This window comes from Ipomoea nil, unplaced genomic scaffold (genome assembly GCF_001879475.1).
Source record: "Ipomoea nil cultivar Tokyo-kokei standard unplaced genomic scaffold, Asagao_1.1 scaffold3321, whole genome shotgun sequence".
Taxonomy (NCBI): domain Eukaryota; kingdom Viridiplantae; phylum Streptophyta; class Magnoliopsida; order Solanales; family Convolvulaceae; genus Ipomoea; species Ipomoea nil.
This window is the reverse complement of record NW_017619749.1, coordinates 579,666-596,271: the sequence shown is the minus strand read 5'-3', so window position 1 is coordinate 596,271 and position 16,606 is coordinate 579,666. Positions and strand designations below refer to the sequence as shown.

Below are 16,606 nucleotides of genomic sequence, written 5' to 3'. Positions count from 1 at the left end.
AATTTTATGGGAGATAAATTACTGGCAATAAAGTGAAAATTTAAATTCCAGAGTGTTTGGTCTACAAGAATAGAATTACTGGAATTTCAATTCTAATGTTTGGTATACATGAGAATTGAAAGAGAATAAGTAGTATAAAATCCAAAATGTCCATTGTTGTTGTTAGACATTAATTTTAGGTTAAAAAATGAAGGGATAATTTTGACTCATCACTATTTTCTTTTCTTCCTAAAATCCCATGAAAATGGAGGAATTGCAATTTTTTTCAACCAAACAAGGTAATTTTGTGGCCTTTGAAATTAGGTGGGAAGGTAATTTAAATTCTCTTCAACAAAACACCCTGTTAGTGATCCTAACTTCGTCACACTAATCATTAATTTATAAGACCCCGCTCCTAAAGTTATTACAAAGATAAAGCACAAGTTGCACAATCAACCCACATGTCAGACCTTAATTTTCATGTGTTTACATAGAATCCAATCCACATCTTCCATCAATAGATCTTTATTCTTTTTAATCTTAGAATTAGAATAAAATATTATTAATTCCTTTATAGCCCATGTTGTTTGCTAGAAAATATTTGAAGGGAAATAAAATTGAAATTTCATAGAAAATAAATTCCAAAAAAAATGGATTTCATTATTTTGTTGGTGGAAAATAAATTATTGTGAATATAAATTTCATTGTTTGGCTTGATTTGGAATTGTAATAAATAATGAGTGTAAATACAATTATACCCCTACACAATAATAACAACAATAATAATAATTAAAAAACACTGGTAAGGGCATAATTGTCCTCCTTATTTTCTATGGAAAATAAAATACCAAGGGGAGGCCAAGGAAAATGTTTTCCTCATTATAGTATAAAATGTTTTCCTCATTATCGTAGAAAATGTTTTCCATTCAACCAAGCAAAGAAAATTTTAGTTTTTATCAAATTCAACAATGAAAACATTTTCCATCCAACCAAACACATTCTTAATATGCTGGATTGCAAGCCGCTATCATGTCCCACATTTTGATTTACTAAAAAGCTCACAATTGTTATCTTAACTAACAAATAATCATAATAAGGTAAATTACATTATTAAACACATAAAGTATATTATTATAACTCATAAAATACATAATCTTACATAAAAACTTTTATTATTCTTTTATTATTCTAATATATATAAAGTACATTATTTTAACTCATAAAATAAAGTATATTATTATAGAATGCTCATTATTTTAACACGCGTGCGGGATTTTTTATTATTATTGTTTTTTTTAACATCAAAATGACGACATTTTGGACCACGGTCTATACAATAATTTGCCGCAAGTGAGACAGTCTACGCAAATTATGATGTGCAACCGTGTGCACCATGTATGGTGCACACGATTGCAAAACAACGTCGTTTTGACTAAAAACGCGTGTTTCATTAAAAAAAAAAAAACAGGTTCAATTCCCTGCAATAGCATCTTTTGTGCATAATTTGAATTATATATTCACAAATTCATAACTATATATACACAAATTTATAACTATATATCCACAATGAATGAATAACACAAAATTCAGAATGAATAAACTAAATATCCACAATGAATGAAGTAAATATCCAAAATGAATGAACAACATAATGCTGCTGAGGGAAATCGAAACTGATTTTATTTTTAAATAGGACGCACGTTTTTAGTCAAAACGATGTCGTTTTGTAACAGTGTGCACCATGCATGACGCACACGGTTGCACAGCATAACTATTGGACAGTCTATAGTTGGGCTTTTGGAATCATGGGCTACAGCCTATGAACTTAAAAGCTACCTATCAGAACCGATGGCCCGATCATCATGGAGTCGTGCTCCGATAAGCCCAACAAGGTCGTCTTTCGGCTTTCGCCGTCTAAAGAAACCCTAACTGCGCAGCTCCTGCTCCTTTATATTCGTAAGCCTGGTCTTCTTCAACCAAGGTGCAGGTGGTGCAGCTTCTGGTTACCAATTTCTCGTCTCTGTGTCCATTTTGTTTTGTTTTGTTTTGTTTTCAATAATGGCATGGAATTACAAACGCCGTGTGATGAACTTGGATTAAATTACTCACGACGGTCGTCTGAGTCGCCTTTTGTGGTTGACCTGATGCAGTGATCCAAATTGTCTGATGGCAATTGTACTTTCTCTATCCGATTCGTGTTTGTTTATGTGTTTTATCTTTTACAGCCGTTAATGTTTTTTGGGGTTTTTGATTGGATGAAGGCAAACATGATGAGGAAGAACATAAATTATTCCGATTAATTTCATGAAGGAATATCAACCTCCTACTCATTCTGAATGCTTGCTTTTCATTATATTTAGCTAATAGATTATAGATCCCTAGATTCATTTTTCGAATTAACCTCTCAAAATTATTTTATGGATTTACAGTTGGCACAATGAGGATAACTTATACTGAGATCTAAAGATCTTTGCAGAAAAAATCATTAGTCCTTTTCATTCTGAGTGCAATAGTTTTTCACTTATAAATGTTATAAATGTATTAGGGCAGCATTTTTGGGTCTTGAGTTTGGCTCTTTGGTACTATTTTAATGCCATAGAGATGAATATAGCACCCAATACTATTTCCTTTTAAGTTGAATCTGGGAGTTTTTTCTTGATAAATCCACCCATAGAACACTACAAAAGGATACATATTATTATATTAATGCGACTTCTGCTGCTGTATATAATACCTGAAGCAAAGAAACAAATTTTTACAGGAATGGCTTGAAATTTTTGACAGGTCTTCTTCCCAATCTATCGATATGCTGTGTTTATAAGCGAATTGGGGTAATGGAACAGCGTTGTTCAACAGAGTAGTTCGGAATTAATTATGCTTGTACGAGGAGCTGAAATCAATGACCTCGTATGGACTTGGTAAACAGGATGAATAGTCCGTGATCGCTACTGTCACCCATTAATTCCGAAGAAAACGACGCTTGCAAATGGATCTCATCCTTCGCCTGACATGCACGTGCACTGTCTCACGCCGTCGAACACCGGTGACTTTCCGGCGCGGCGAGTCGTAGCCATCGCTCCAGTCTCTCGGTTCTTTACAGGCGTAGACTTCACCGCTTGCAACTTATAAGCATTTTACATAGTGGTTGTGGTCTCATAAATTAAAGCATTTTGTATTAAAAAACGCTGTAGATTCTGTTTCCATTGGTGTACTAATAATTTTTGGACTTGACCATTTCAACTCCAGAACTTCAAATGAAGGCTGTACTCTTCAAACTAGTAAATACATGTACCATCATTGTGGACCTCATAACTTTGACAGATATGCATGTTGCTTTGCCGAATTTGACCTCTACCCCCACCCCCCCTCCCCGGTGGTCCCATTACTACTACTTGCAAGTTTGCTAAGATTAATAAAATAATACAGAATTTGTGAAAGTCAACTTTTATATTCACTGACATGTAACAACTAACATGTTGAAAATATGCCAATTGATACGTTGGATAAGCCATAGTTTAACCACCCCTATGAAAACCTATTCTTAGTGTATTGGTTAATCAGTTCAAAATAAGATAATACTTGTTGATTCTAGCATTGATTAGTCGATATAAACATGAAATGGTCTTTAACATGATTGGTTAGCCCTTTGATAGCATGCAGAATGGCCTCTAATGCGATTGAAGGACATAGTATAAAATGCCCTCTAACTTGATTAACCTGTCCTTTGATAGCATGCAGAATGCCTTCTAATTTGATTAATCCGCTCTTTGATATGCTAAGCATGGTTGATTAGGCATTCAATAAGCATGTTTTAAGATATATTTTTATATTGAAGTGTAAAATGTACACTTTAGACCAAAGTTATTATAATGAGAAAGGATTGTTAAAGCTATTTTGGTAGACTTGAAAACATGATTAAAAGAATGGGTAAACATGGAAAATGAATAATTCCATGACCGACGCTAATCACACCCCACATCCCCTACCGGCCGGCGGGATTGACTTGAGAGTTCACACATCTCTTCCTTCTGCGCTCCGCGTCCGCCTACATTTCAGACGAGACTTTTATTCCCAGTTTTACATCAGTCAAAATTTACCCAGAAAGCGAACAAAATAAAGAGAGAGAGAGAGAGAGATGGTAAGACAAATTCAATGCTAAAGGGTAGCACTCTTTTTGGAGTTTGGTCAAGTCTTGTGGTGGCGTTTGTGCAATTTGCATTCTAAATATAATTCCGATCCTATCCGGTTGTTGAAGAGATTTTGCCATTCTTTAGTCGCTTAACGCGGTGTGAACTTTTGTACTATTCCATTCTTCCAATTGCACCAAAGCTTCTCTCTGCAAATTTGCTGATTGTCTCGCTTTTCTCTCACGTAAGTTCTTCTCTTTTGTAATTTTATTAATACCATGTTTCTTGATTTCCCATATGGTTAGTTCTTCAGCTTATTATCCCAGAAAGATGAACAACATTTGGTTTTTATAGGTAGAATTTCGGAGAATTCTGCTGTTTTTGACTTTGATCAGGATGAACGGTACTGAATTCTAGCTTTGACGGTTGCATTTTTGGTTTACTTGTTTCAGATAAGGTGAAAAGGCAGAAACTTTGATTGGGCAGTGGAATGGGGGGAGTTTGCGCAGGAGGGACAGCTAGGAATAGAGCTGAGGGTCGCCATGAGAGGAGCTCAAAGGGTTCGAAAAAGCCAAAATCAGTGAAAAAATCTGGGCAGGAGAATAATGATACCGATTCTTATGAATATCCCAATGCAAGTGCTGCTGCTAAGAAGATGCAGAATCTATATGATTCTGGTGACTTGCATTTATCTATCTCTAGAGAGTTGAAGCCCTCAACGCCTATTAGGACAGTTGCTAACAAGGTAATATGCCTAATTATGGATGTTTGCATTTGGTTAGTATGAAGTAAGTATTTTGAATCCTAAAAAAAAAATCTATATTGATGTGAATGAGATAATGTATAAATTGAACAGATACTACCTTGTAATATAGTCAATAGTATTCAACTGGTACGATCTTAAAAGAGAAATGCGAAACATGAATAAGTCCACGATTTGCACATGTTACGGTTTTCTTCTTCCCTTTCTAGCTCCTTGTCGGGGAAATAAGAAGTGCCAGTGAACTTTTTTTTGAGTAGTACTGACTCTGTTACAATGTTCATAACTATTTTCTCAACCTACTGAAGTGCCAGTGAACTTTGGGTCTTCTTCAATCCCTGTTTTATTCTCGTTGTGTAAGAACAACTTAATCTTCTTGTGACAGTCGCCTCACGGGAGCTCTTTTATTGGGAAAGCTGGCATAGTGAGCCTTGAAAAGGCGGTGGAAGTTCTAGACACTTTAGGGAGCAGCATGACGAATTTGAACAACAGTGGGTTTATTACTGGCGCGGGATCGAGAGGGAACAGAATATCCATACTGGCGTTTGAGGTTGCAAATACGATCACCAAAGGTGCTAGTTTATTGCAATCTCTATCTGAAGAAAGTATCCAGTATTTGAAAGAGGAAATTCTACATTTACAAGGAGTGCGAGAGTTGGTCTCTACGGATACGAAAGAGCTACTCGCTATAGCTGCTGCTGACAAAAGGTTAGCATCTTAAATACCATGGCCCTTTCCCTGCCGATAAAAGGTCTCTACTAATATCAAAGATGGTTCAAGACGTTTTCTGACCTTATTATTGTGTTGCAAAACCTTTAGGCATTAAACCATACTACATTTCTGCATTTCTTGTAGGGAGGAATTTGATGTCTTTTCTCGTGAGGTGGTCAGATTTGGAAATATGTGTAAAGATCCACAATGGCACAACCTGGATCGATTCTTTTCAAAGTAAGTTAGATGCTTTTCATGAATTAACTGTTGTTAACTTGTTATTTAATCGGGATATAATGCAAACTGTGCAACCATGTTTCAGGTTGGATTCTGACCCTGTAAATAGTAAACAACTCAGAGAGGAGGCTGAAATGACAATGCACGAGTTGGCCACTCTCGCACAGCATACTTCAGTAAGATTGTTTTCGTTTAAAATCTGTTATCGTTGTTAGGTTTTCATGATTTACCCATATGCCCTTTAGTCCTTGTATTCAATTCTAATGAAATGATGATCCATTTGTATATTTGTCCATTCTCTTTTTTCAGTTGATATGATAGACAAGGCTTGTTTTACGTGCAGGAACTGTATCATGAGATGCATACTTTAGACAGATTTGAACAAGATTATCGGAGGCAAGTTGATGAATTACTCTCTTTAAATCTACCTCGTAAAGGTATGTTGGAGATAATTCAAGAATTAGGGCTTTGTTTTTTGGGTGACTACTGCAATATAGTACATTATTTTGACTAGCTGTGCCTTTCGTTTTTTGTTGTAGGAGAGAGTCTTGAAATGTTGCACAGTGAGCTTAAACAACAAAGAAAAACTGTGCGGGGCTTGAGGAAGAAGTCTCTTTGGTCTAAAGGTCTCGAAGAGGTACTTATAAAAAAAAAAAAAACTTTTTCTAGTTTTATCTTCTCTAAATTTGGAGCCAAATTTCTTCCTTGCATTAGTAATGGTCGAGAATGAAACTTTAGCAAATTTGGCATACAGATTGTAGTTCCCACCTTCCCGGTGAATTAGATATTCTTATATTTTTCTTTATGTTATGGCCATTTAGCCATGTGACATCATATTTTATTTTTGTAGGTTGTGGAGAAGCTTGTTGACATTGTTACCTTCGTTCATCATGAGATTAACAATGCATTTGGAGACAGTGGTATGGTAGCATAAGTTTCCATAATAATGTTGATTATGGACTATATTCTTTCAAAGCCTTTTGGGTTCGAACTATAAAGTTACAAGGTTTTCTTATGATTTCTACTTATGATGTTCTTTACTTGGACCAGGATTGATCTATGTGGTCAAGGATACTGCAAAGAGACCAGAAAGATTAGGAGCAGCTGGTCTGGCTTTACACTATGCTAACCTGATCACTAAAATAGATAACATTGTAAGCACGGGAGTTAAAATTTGTAGACTTGGTTCCATTTACTGCTGCTTTTTATTAGTATAGTCATAATGGATTCGATATAATGGCAGGCATCGTGCCCGACTTCCCTACCTCCCAACACGAGGGATACATTGTATAATGGGTTGCCTTCAGCTGTAAAGGCAGCGCTTCGATCTCAGCTGCAGCCACTTGACACGAACGAGGAGGTTTGTCTGTCCCTTGACTAGTTTCTTAAAATGCTTACAATTTTCATCCATTACCACTGGGATTTGGCGGGTTTTCGTTTACTAATGCGTTTACATCATGATTCCTTGCAGCTCACTGTTCCTCAAATCAAGGCTGAAATGGAGAGAACTCTACAGTGGCTTGTTCCAATAGCCACTGACACTACAAAGTAAAGTAAACCTGTCTTCATTAATCATTAGTTGCCTAAACAAGCTTAGCATTATTCCCGTATCTTACTAACAAAGATTGGACTAAGGTCACTCAACTGGGCTATAATGCACATGGACCAAACCACAATTTTTAGCTAGTCTAACTCATGGCCTTATGAAGGCATATGTTCTCTCTTATTTTATCAATGTAGTACTCTTAACACCGTCAATCTTCTAATGCAATATAATTGATTTCTTGAATTTTGGATGTGGAAGCAGGGCACATCAAGGTTTTGGATGGGTCGGAGAATGGGCCAACACCGGGTTAGTGTTTTCTTCATTATTTTCGATATCAAACCTTTTCTCCATTGGAGACACTCAAGAGGTGTACGTTGTTCACTGCAGAAACGATTTTGGGAAGAAAGCAGACGTGCAGAGTACCATAATCCGGCTGCAGACACTTTACCACGCGCAGAAAAACAAAATGGACTCGTACATCCTCGAGCTCGTGTCATGGCTTCACCGCCTCATCACCCTGGTGAGATTCAACGGCCACAGGGCGTTGGCAGGGAGATCAACGGCTCCTAAAAGACTAGTCCCCCTGCATCCCGAAACACCACCTAACAGTAACCTGAAAGTACCAAATGCACAACTTTCTGCAGAAGATAGAAGATTGTTGGAAGGAGTGATGAAAAGCAGAAAGCTTGTTCCTGGACTAAGCAAAAGCCAAGAACTTGTATCACCCAACAATAAGAAGAATCAGAGTTGGTCCCTGAGTAGGAGTGCTGGTAACTCCCCTTGTAAGAAGATGGACATCCCAAAGGCTAATGCCTTGGATATTTTAGATGGTTTAGCTTAGGTTCAACAATTTGTGTACAAATCAAGCATTCTTTTATACATATACAATCATACTTGTATATTATCCCTAAAATTTTTACATCATCATATTACAATTCAAGTTAAGTTTGCACGACTTGTGAAATATGGTACATCTTTAATAACTCGCAAATCAAAAGATTAAGGTAAACCAAGCTAAGTTTGCACGACTTGTGAAATATGATACATCATTAGTAAACTTGCAAACTAATCGGCAAAATAAACTGCTATGCACATCAAAACTGCTATGCAAACTAAACGGCAAAATAAACTGCTATGCACATCAAAACTGCTATGCAGGAAGACTGCAACCTAAACTAGTTTATCTTAATTCTACTACATGTATTCCCAGAGTTTTACATATATTCTCAAATTCTACTCCCTCATTTTTACTTCATGACATGTGTTTGTGAGTCCTAAAAAAAAAAGTCAAATTTATAAAATCGTACAAAGAAAATCTATGTAGTATTTTCCTTAGCTGCTTACAGTTCTTAATGAAAATCTATGTAGTATTTTCCTTAGCTGCTTACGGTTCTTATACAAAATATACATACCCACATAATTACAACTTTAAGGGTAATTTTTTTAAAAAAATTTGGACTAGAATTAGCGATAACCTTCAAGAATAGGGATCAGATGGTAAAAATTGGAGTGCCTCATTGTCGTAACAGGCTAGGCGGGCACTCATCTCGCATCAACTGCGAGAATTGACCACTCCTCATATCCCCTTAAAACTTGCCTGAAGGATCATGGTTGACAACATTGAATCACGGTGTCTTTTATAGTAGGCATAGCACCAATTCTTTTGCTCACAAATCCGATGTGGGATGCCTAGAATATTAATCACATGGCAGAGGTCGAGCCGTATTGGGCCTTCTTTGCCATTAGGCCCAAGTCCATTTGTGATAACGGCATAGTCCACACAATTTTACGTGGACCATAACAAAAAGTACATTTTAACATATTAAATGTTCATTATTTATGTACTGAATGTACATTATACAATATAATGTACACTTAGAACAAAAATAATGTACATCCTTTGAATATGTACATTATTTTTGTACTGAATGTACATTGTTTTACAATAGACAAAATATGGTCCACACAACTTGTGAAATATGGTACATCTATCTTTAATAAGGCAAGATAAACCAAGCTAAGTTTGAAGGCAAACTTTATCGTGCATTGCAGTGCATAATCGATCATGCACCGCTCATCAAAACGACGTTGTTTTGTTTAATGAAAAGAAACGGCATCCGTTTCCCGCCATTCCGCATTTTTCCGCAAAAAGTAACTCTGTTAATCAGTTTTATTTTGTATACACTGCAGTTTCAGTTCAACACAACTACAGTTTCATTTCGATATAACTACAGTTTCATTCAATATTTATAGACTCAAATATGTAAAAATGTTATTTAATTTTATTTTATATACACTATAGTTTTATTAAAACACAACTATATGATCATTTTGATATAATTACAGCTTCATTGTACAATATATACTCAAATATGTGAAATGTTATTCAGTTTCATTTTATATACATTGTAGTTTCATTTCACCAAAACTACAGTATCATTTTGATATAACTACAATTTCATTTGATAATATAAAAATAATACGTGAAGCAGTGGGACGCCCCGCCATTTCTTTACTTAAAAAAACGGCGTCATTTTAACCACGACGCATGTACACCGCGATCCACAATATAACAACCCGTTTGAATGACTTGTGAAATATGATACATCATATTAATGAACTTACAAACCTAAACTAGTTTATTTGCTTCTTGTTCTTATACAAAATACATAAATTACGTTAAAATACATAACTTATGTATAATTAACTCTTTAAAGGTAATTTTTTAAAAAAATTTTGGATACTAAAATTAGTGATGACCTTCAAGAATAGGGATCAGATGGTAAAAATGGGAGTGCCTCATTGTCGTAACAGGCGAGGTGGGCACTCATCTCACATCAAATGCGAGCATTGACCACTCCTCATATCCCCTTAAAACTTGCCTGAAGGATCATGGTTGATAATGTCGTATCACGGTGTCTTTTATAGTAGGCATAGCACCAATTCTTTTGCTCACAAATCCGATGTGGGATGCTCAGAGTATTAATCACAGTGGCAGAGGTCGACGCCGTATTGGGTCTTCTTGCCATTAGGCCCAAACGGGAAAAACTTTTTGGCCCAAGTCCATTTGGTATAACCCAATTTTGAACCGGAACGAGATCGGTCTATCCGAAACTGTCAGCTTCTTGTTGCGGGAAGCTATACAGTCATACTGCGTAGTTTCGAGCTGAGACTCTGAGAGCAATGGTGCGTGCGATGAAGGCTTTATTGAACTGGCCAAGATGGCATCACCATGTTTGTTCCCGCGCAGTAATGATTCGGTTTCTCCATTCTCCGTTACCGTCTTCTCCTGCTAGCTTCTGCCGTCGGCCGCAGTTTTCTTCGATTCCTTTGGCGTCTCGCCACCTCAGCTCCGGTGCCGGCGCCATTAGACTGCGGGACGCTCCCGTACCGCCTGAGTCGAGCGGCAGCGAATCCGATACGCCGCTAAAGAAGAGCAGGAATGAGAAGAAGCGCGAAGCTCAGCGCTGTGTACGCTGGGGAATGGAACTGGCTAAGTTCCAGCCTCCTCAAATCAAACGTATTCTCAGGTAATGCAAATATTTTTTAAAAAAAATTTATGCAGTGAGTGCGTGAGCTGCTAACTTCCTGAACAATTAATGCAATGTGATTGTATTTCTGCTCTCTTTCTTTTTCTTCTTATTTTTATTTTTATTTTTATTTTTCATTGATCAATCAGAGTTGCTGCACTTGAGCGGGAGGTTTACGAGGCAATCATGCTTGTTAAGGTGATAGCATTATGTAAACTCCATGTTTCATTGCTAGTAGGCCGGCAAGGCTGTCCGGTTGTTCTGAAGGTTATGAAGGCAAACTGTTTGCTTGTTTGACGCAGAGATTAGGTCGTGACGTCCGAGAAGGAAAACGCAGACAATTCAACTATATAGGTCTGCCTCTGAAAGTCTGAATATTAATCAGAATTTTGAACCGTATGAAAGCATGATAGTATCCGGCAATAATGTGATTGGTGTTCAACCTAACACTAATGGTTGTGATAATCTTGATAGAATTGTCACGGTCTTATGCTGCATTGGGGGCCTTTATACATTTGGGTGCTCTTTACCTATATTTTACTAGATTAGTTAGAGAGATATATGGGTTAAAGCAGGTAAATAGATTTAAATTTATGTGGAAATCTTGCAGGCAGCTTAGATTAACAATTGTTTATGCATTTACCCAAAAGCCATAATACTTATTGTGTAATTTAAGTTCATACTAGGTAGACTACTTCGGGATGTAGAACCTGAATTGATGGATGGCTTAATTGAGGCAACAAAAGATGGTGACCAGAATAAGTTTCAGGCTTTATCTGGTTCAATAATATGGAGTACTGAAGATGAAAATGATGATGAAGTTTATGAATCTGAGGACGAGGATGAGGATGATGATAATGAAGAGGTATGGCAATTGGCATTATATACATCACTCATAACTTCTCTTTGTTCAATTCAATTATGCGGTTGTTTTCTGTAGTGAATTGATAGGACTACAATCAAAATCCCCATTTTATAATCAAAGATACTAGTTGTCATGAAGGAGAGGCATGAGATTGATGTGGGCTAACATTATGTAGAATGTTACAAAACCTAGTTAGTTAATCACAAGAAGTAAACACTGAAGAAAAATTTTGCACTAAAAGGAGAGATGAAAACGAACATAAAACATGCTAGTAAAGAGAAGATAAAGAACACATGGTGTCATCTCTTTTCACTTGTTGCAGAGTATTGAATTGGCTGACAGATGGTTTGATGGCTTGATCAATAAGGACGTCGAGGTTAGCAATGAAATATATTCTCTGCGTGAGGTCGAGTTTGATCGTCAGGTTAGTTCTTCTCCTCTGTAATTGTTATCCTTCAATATTGGTATCAGCCTTGTCATCCAAATAAAGACTTCTCACATTGCTCCACTCTTATGCATATTTAATTTGCTTGCACCTTTGCCTTAAATGTTAAACTTTTACTCTCCTGTAACTTAGGTCTAGTCCATAATATCATTGTTACAGGAATTGCGGAGCCTAGTCCGTAAAGTTCAATCCATCCAACGGCCAGAAGTCAGTGAAGAGGGAAAGGAAAGCGAAGTGGATATAACTTTTATCAATGCCAAAAAGTCCCTCACTCGTTTCCTTCTACGCATAGCTAAGCAGCTTCCAGTTGAGTAGACAATCCTCATCTGGTACTATTTACTGTTTTTGGCTCTGATGATAGACATTACATAAACATTACTTGTGAGGGCATTATATAGACATGATCATTCATTATTAATGATTTAAATGTCATGAAGATTGAAGAAGCTGAAGGCCTGAACTAACCTGACATTAGTGACATACAGTTTCTGCAGAACAAGATTTAGTTGGTTGTATAGACAGGATCATCACTGTAGGGTCCAAATATTATCACATTTTCATCTTCTCAAAAGGTTTAGTGGGAATAGGCTCGAAAATCTTTTTGACATTTCTATCCTGACAAAAGCATGCATACCCCACCCCTAATGACATCCGATTCAGACATAAACCTCTTTTCTAACTATGTCACTTCACTTTTCACTAGGATAATCAAAGTTATTTAGCCCTGTATTATCGCATAACCTTTTGAGATACGAGACTTTGAGGATACAGGGTTGGAGTAACGGTAGATATACTAAGAAGAAGAAGCAAGAGTTGTATATGTACAACTTACACGGGCATTACCCCGGCAAAACAAGCGAAAGCGCCAAGCAGAAACAGAAGGTGAGATGTGTAGTTGCATAGGTTGCACAGTGTTTTGGAAAAGAAAGGTAATAAGCCGCAAGAAGACAATAAAACTTAGCTGATAAGGTTGTGATGAAAAGGGATATTCCCACAGCTTTTACTATATAATGGGATGATGAGATGAAAAGAAGGTACGTAGATAAGCACAAGACACTTACACAAGTCATGGCTGTTAATTAACTGTCCTTATTCAATGCTAGCTGTCGGTGCCAAATCCCTCACTCCGACCCCCACACCCTGGCCTTATTGGAGGATCAGTAATTCAGTACTCACAAGAGAGTGATGCTATCTGCTATGATTCATTCTTGCATCATTGGGTGCAATCTGTCACCTGAAAACCAATTAAGTTACTCGTGAGGACTTGAGAACCAATTGAGTTACCCATAAGCGTCAAAGTCAAGTTTTTTTCTCTTCCGTCAATTACGAGGCTTTAGACCCCTGGCAAGAAAACAAAAGGGGGTGAAGAAGAATTTCCATGAAAAGGAAATGAGATGAGAGGACCAAACCAGTTAATCGTCACTTTTTTTTTTTTTTTTTTTTTTTTTTTTTTGCAAGGATGACTCAATCCTTTTCTAAAAAGCAAAGATATATATTAGAGAAATGAAAAGTATAGTTTTTTAAACGAATACTAAAAACCCAAATGGCCCTTTACACGACATAAAACATGTGGATGTAGGCTGTAAGCGGTATTGGTGAAATAAAAGTGGTGGTAGTATCATTGAAAAGAATGCAGAAAGAAAGGACGATATGGTCTTGATCGATCATCTCCAATTCTTTCTAGATATGCACGCATGGTCTTCCACTCCATTCCATGCTATCCGCTCTGCCAAATCAAAATTAAAGACACTTTTGCATGCCTTTCAATTGCAAATTAAAGGACAATTATATATCATAGAAGAATGACATTTTGTGTCAATTCAATTATCGATCCTCGGTATGAAAACAGGAATAATTGAGGGACTCGTTAAATCATGTGTTGGGACAGACTGATTTAGTTGAATAATTTCTTGAAAAACTCAAAATTTTCCACCATCTATCCTATGTTCGAGAACTATAACAAATAGGGGACTTGGAGTTTGGGCAGACTGATCTAATTGAAGTGGTGAGTTCTTGGAAGATATTATTAGAAAGTTCAATCAATCAAATAGTCAAAAACCCTAAGTTTTCAAGATGTCTGACCATGCCAACTTTAATTTTCTTCTAATTAATTATCGATTTCTAAATAACCTTTTGTCTAAATATGGTGTTGCGCGTCCACTTAACATGAACCTAACATAAATGGCTACACATATGGGGAAAGTAAACCCACCAAACAAGACTAACTAGGAAATGCCCACCAAACAAGATTTAGTGAGAATGAAGCAAAGAGCATCTCCATTAAGGGAATTGTTCACGATTTTTTTAGGAGAAATTGTCACATTGGATGAGAGAGAAGCATGTGATCAGAGAATGCTAGAGGTCTTCCTGCTAATTTGGAAATTTTTTCAAAAAATGACAGTTTGTGGGGCCAGTTGTGAAAAGGAAGAGCCGCACGTCATGTGCATGTCGCGCCTAGCCTGGCGCTTGCACGCGCCAGCTGGGAGTGTTAACTACCTTATTTTTCTTCTTTTTTTTTTTTTTTCCTAATTCAGTTTTATTTTGTCTTCTTTTCCCTATTTTTTATTTCCTCTCGATTTCTCTTTCCTAATCACAATTACAAAAACTCTTCAAAAATTACACCAAAATCCTCACTATTGAGGATGCCCTGAAACGTGTATAATGTATATGTAAATTAAAGGCAGCCAAATTAACCAAAGTGAACAAGTGTGTCTTCTTAAATAGATGGAGATTGATCAGAGTGTTTTAGCTGCACATGCACATCTATGATGTATGAATCAACATTTGCGTGTTCTTACATAGGCGTGCCAACTTTTAGCATCATCATCTACTTGGAATATTGCAAACTTTGACAATTTTGTTTCTCTGAACTCTCATCATCTTATATATATATAATGTTGGCTGGTCTGTTTTGGTAGGTAGGCATGCATGCATGTCCATTTTACGTACTACTTTATACCCTATATATGTATATATACTTCGTCATCTTTGATATGCTCCCCATGTGAAATGTCCACTGTACTCCTTTTTTATATTAGGTATATTTTACTGCCCTTTAAATTAATTTCCCATCTGTCAAAACCTTATCCTCTATATATATATAAACACACAACTTTAGTTTCTTTTACTGTTTCCTTAAACTTTTGTGACGAATTCGACATGTGGGTCCAGTACCCCAAGTGCATTCCACCTCAATATTGAGACACAGATCGATGTGGAGCACCACTAGTCTATCCTTCTGCTTAGTAAAAAAAGCAATGCATATGCACCTTGGATTTGGGGAATTGTTCATCTCTTGTTTGCTATATGTTCTTGGTGGTGATAAGGGAATTGAACTTTTACTTTTTCCTCCAAAGGAAAGGAACTTAATAAGTACATCTACAGATAATAGTCCCATCATCTAGTGAACGTACGTACTGGTAGCAACTAGCAAACTATAGCACCTATAGTGGTGGTTGGATATTGCTTCCAAACTCCCCGCATGTCCTTACCCTAGAACTTTGGTGGAGGATCGGGTAAATTGCATGCGGGATGTACTTCAGTGATGTCAACTTTTCCCAAGTGTTTATACACTAGTCTTTATTCGACAAATTCAATTAAGATCACATGGCCTCTAGAGTAGACGATCAGAATTCAAACATGCTCGATCACTGCGTATCCAAGTAAATTCAATGATCGATAATTCCATCAAATTATAATATAAAGTACTCTGATTCATAGTTATTAAGTTGGATTTTTATCTCATGTAAAACTTCCTTTAATTTCTTTAGTATCTCTTTTTGGAATGCAATTGCATATTTGCGGGCTTAGTAGCTTATTACCCCACGCTAAAAATATAGGGTAAAAATATTATCTTAATTAATAATATAATTTGTGATAAATATTATGGATTATATATAATATTTTATACGCATTTATGAATATCACTAAACTTTTTATAATCTTTGTAGCAGAATGATGTTAGTTTATGACCTTTTTTTTCCACATCAATTATATGATCAATAATAATAAGAATCTAATTCCTTGAAAAAAAAAAAAAAAAAAAAAAAAAGCTCCTAAGATGCATTAATTCAACAATATTTATCACAAATAGAGGCAGATTGAATGCACACATGCATGCATGCAGTATGGGAAAGCAAATATTCTTTCTTAAATATTAACACAATTTTCTCTTGGAAAACGTTGGTCATTAATTAGGTAGAATATTTTGACACTGCGTAGTACTGGTCGGACTATAGAATTTTTTTTTTTTTTCTCTCTTTTGGATAAGAAGTTGATTAATATCCTTCTAGAGCAATTAGGTAAAAAGGGAGAAAAAAAAAAATGAACCCATAGTATTTGTACGTGTATGTGTTGTAGACTTGGCCTTCTGATGGTGTGAACTTGAAGAATTTCGTTTATATGTA

At 36.3% G+C, this 16,606-nt stretch overlaps 2 protein-coding genes and 1 long non-coding RNA gene across 4 annotated transcripts; all 3 read left to right on the top strand.

Annotated features, from left to right (window-relative positions):
• The first annotated feature begins 1,818 nt into the window (after window positions 1–1,818).
• On the top strand, window positions 1,819–3,299 carry LOC109169703. Its single transcript, XR_002052289.1, has 2 exons — window positions 1,819–1,966; window positions 2,764–3,299. It is a non-coding gene; the product is annotated as an uncharacterized LOC109169703 (long non-coding RNA).
• A 764-nt stretch (window positions 3,300–4,063) lies between these two features.
• Window positions 4,064–8,315, top strand: LOC109170635. 2 transcript variants are annotated; one of them, XM_019319834.1, is made up of 13 exons: window positions 4,064–4,350; window positions 4,559–4,851; window positions 5,252–5,574; window positions 5,722–5,814; window positions 5,900–5,990; window positions 6,158–6,251; window positions 6,354–6,451; window positions 6,665–6,734; window positions 6,865–6,968; window positions 7,058–7,174; window positions 7,286–7,362; window positions 7,622–7,666; window positions 7,748–8,315. In XM_019319834.1, the coding sequence occupies exons 2-13, from the start codon at window positions 4,597–4,599 to the stop codon at window positions 8,199–8,201; spliced, it is 1,821 nt and encodes a 606-aa protein (XP_019175379.1). In that variant the 5' UTR covers window positions 4,064–4,350; window positions 4,559–4,596; the 3' UTR covers window positions 8,202–8,315. The 2 variants fall into 2 exon arrangements, with proteins under 2 accessions (XP_019175379.1, XP_019175380.1); XM_019319835.1 differs by lacking the exon at window positions 4,064–4,350 and adding an exon at window positions 4,412–4,460.
• A 2,149-nt stretch (window positions 8,316–10,464) lies between these two features.
• Window positions 10,465–12,693, top strand: LOC109169734 (UPF0307 protein IL0389). Its single transcript, XM_019318623.1, has 6 exons — window positions 10,465–10,890; window positions 11,040–11,088; window positions 11,193–11,244; window positions 11,577–11,755; window positions 12,078–12,179; window positions 12,360–12,693. The coding sequence occupies exons 1-6, from the start codon at window positions 10,544–10,546 to the stop codon at window positions 12,513–12,515; spliced, it is 885 nt and encodes a 294-aa protein (XP_019174168.1). The 5' UTR covers window positions 10,465–10,543; the 3' UTR covers window positions 12,516–12,693.
• The last annotated feature ends 3,913 nt before the right edge of the window (window positions 12,694–16,606 follow it).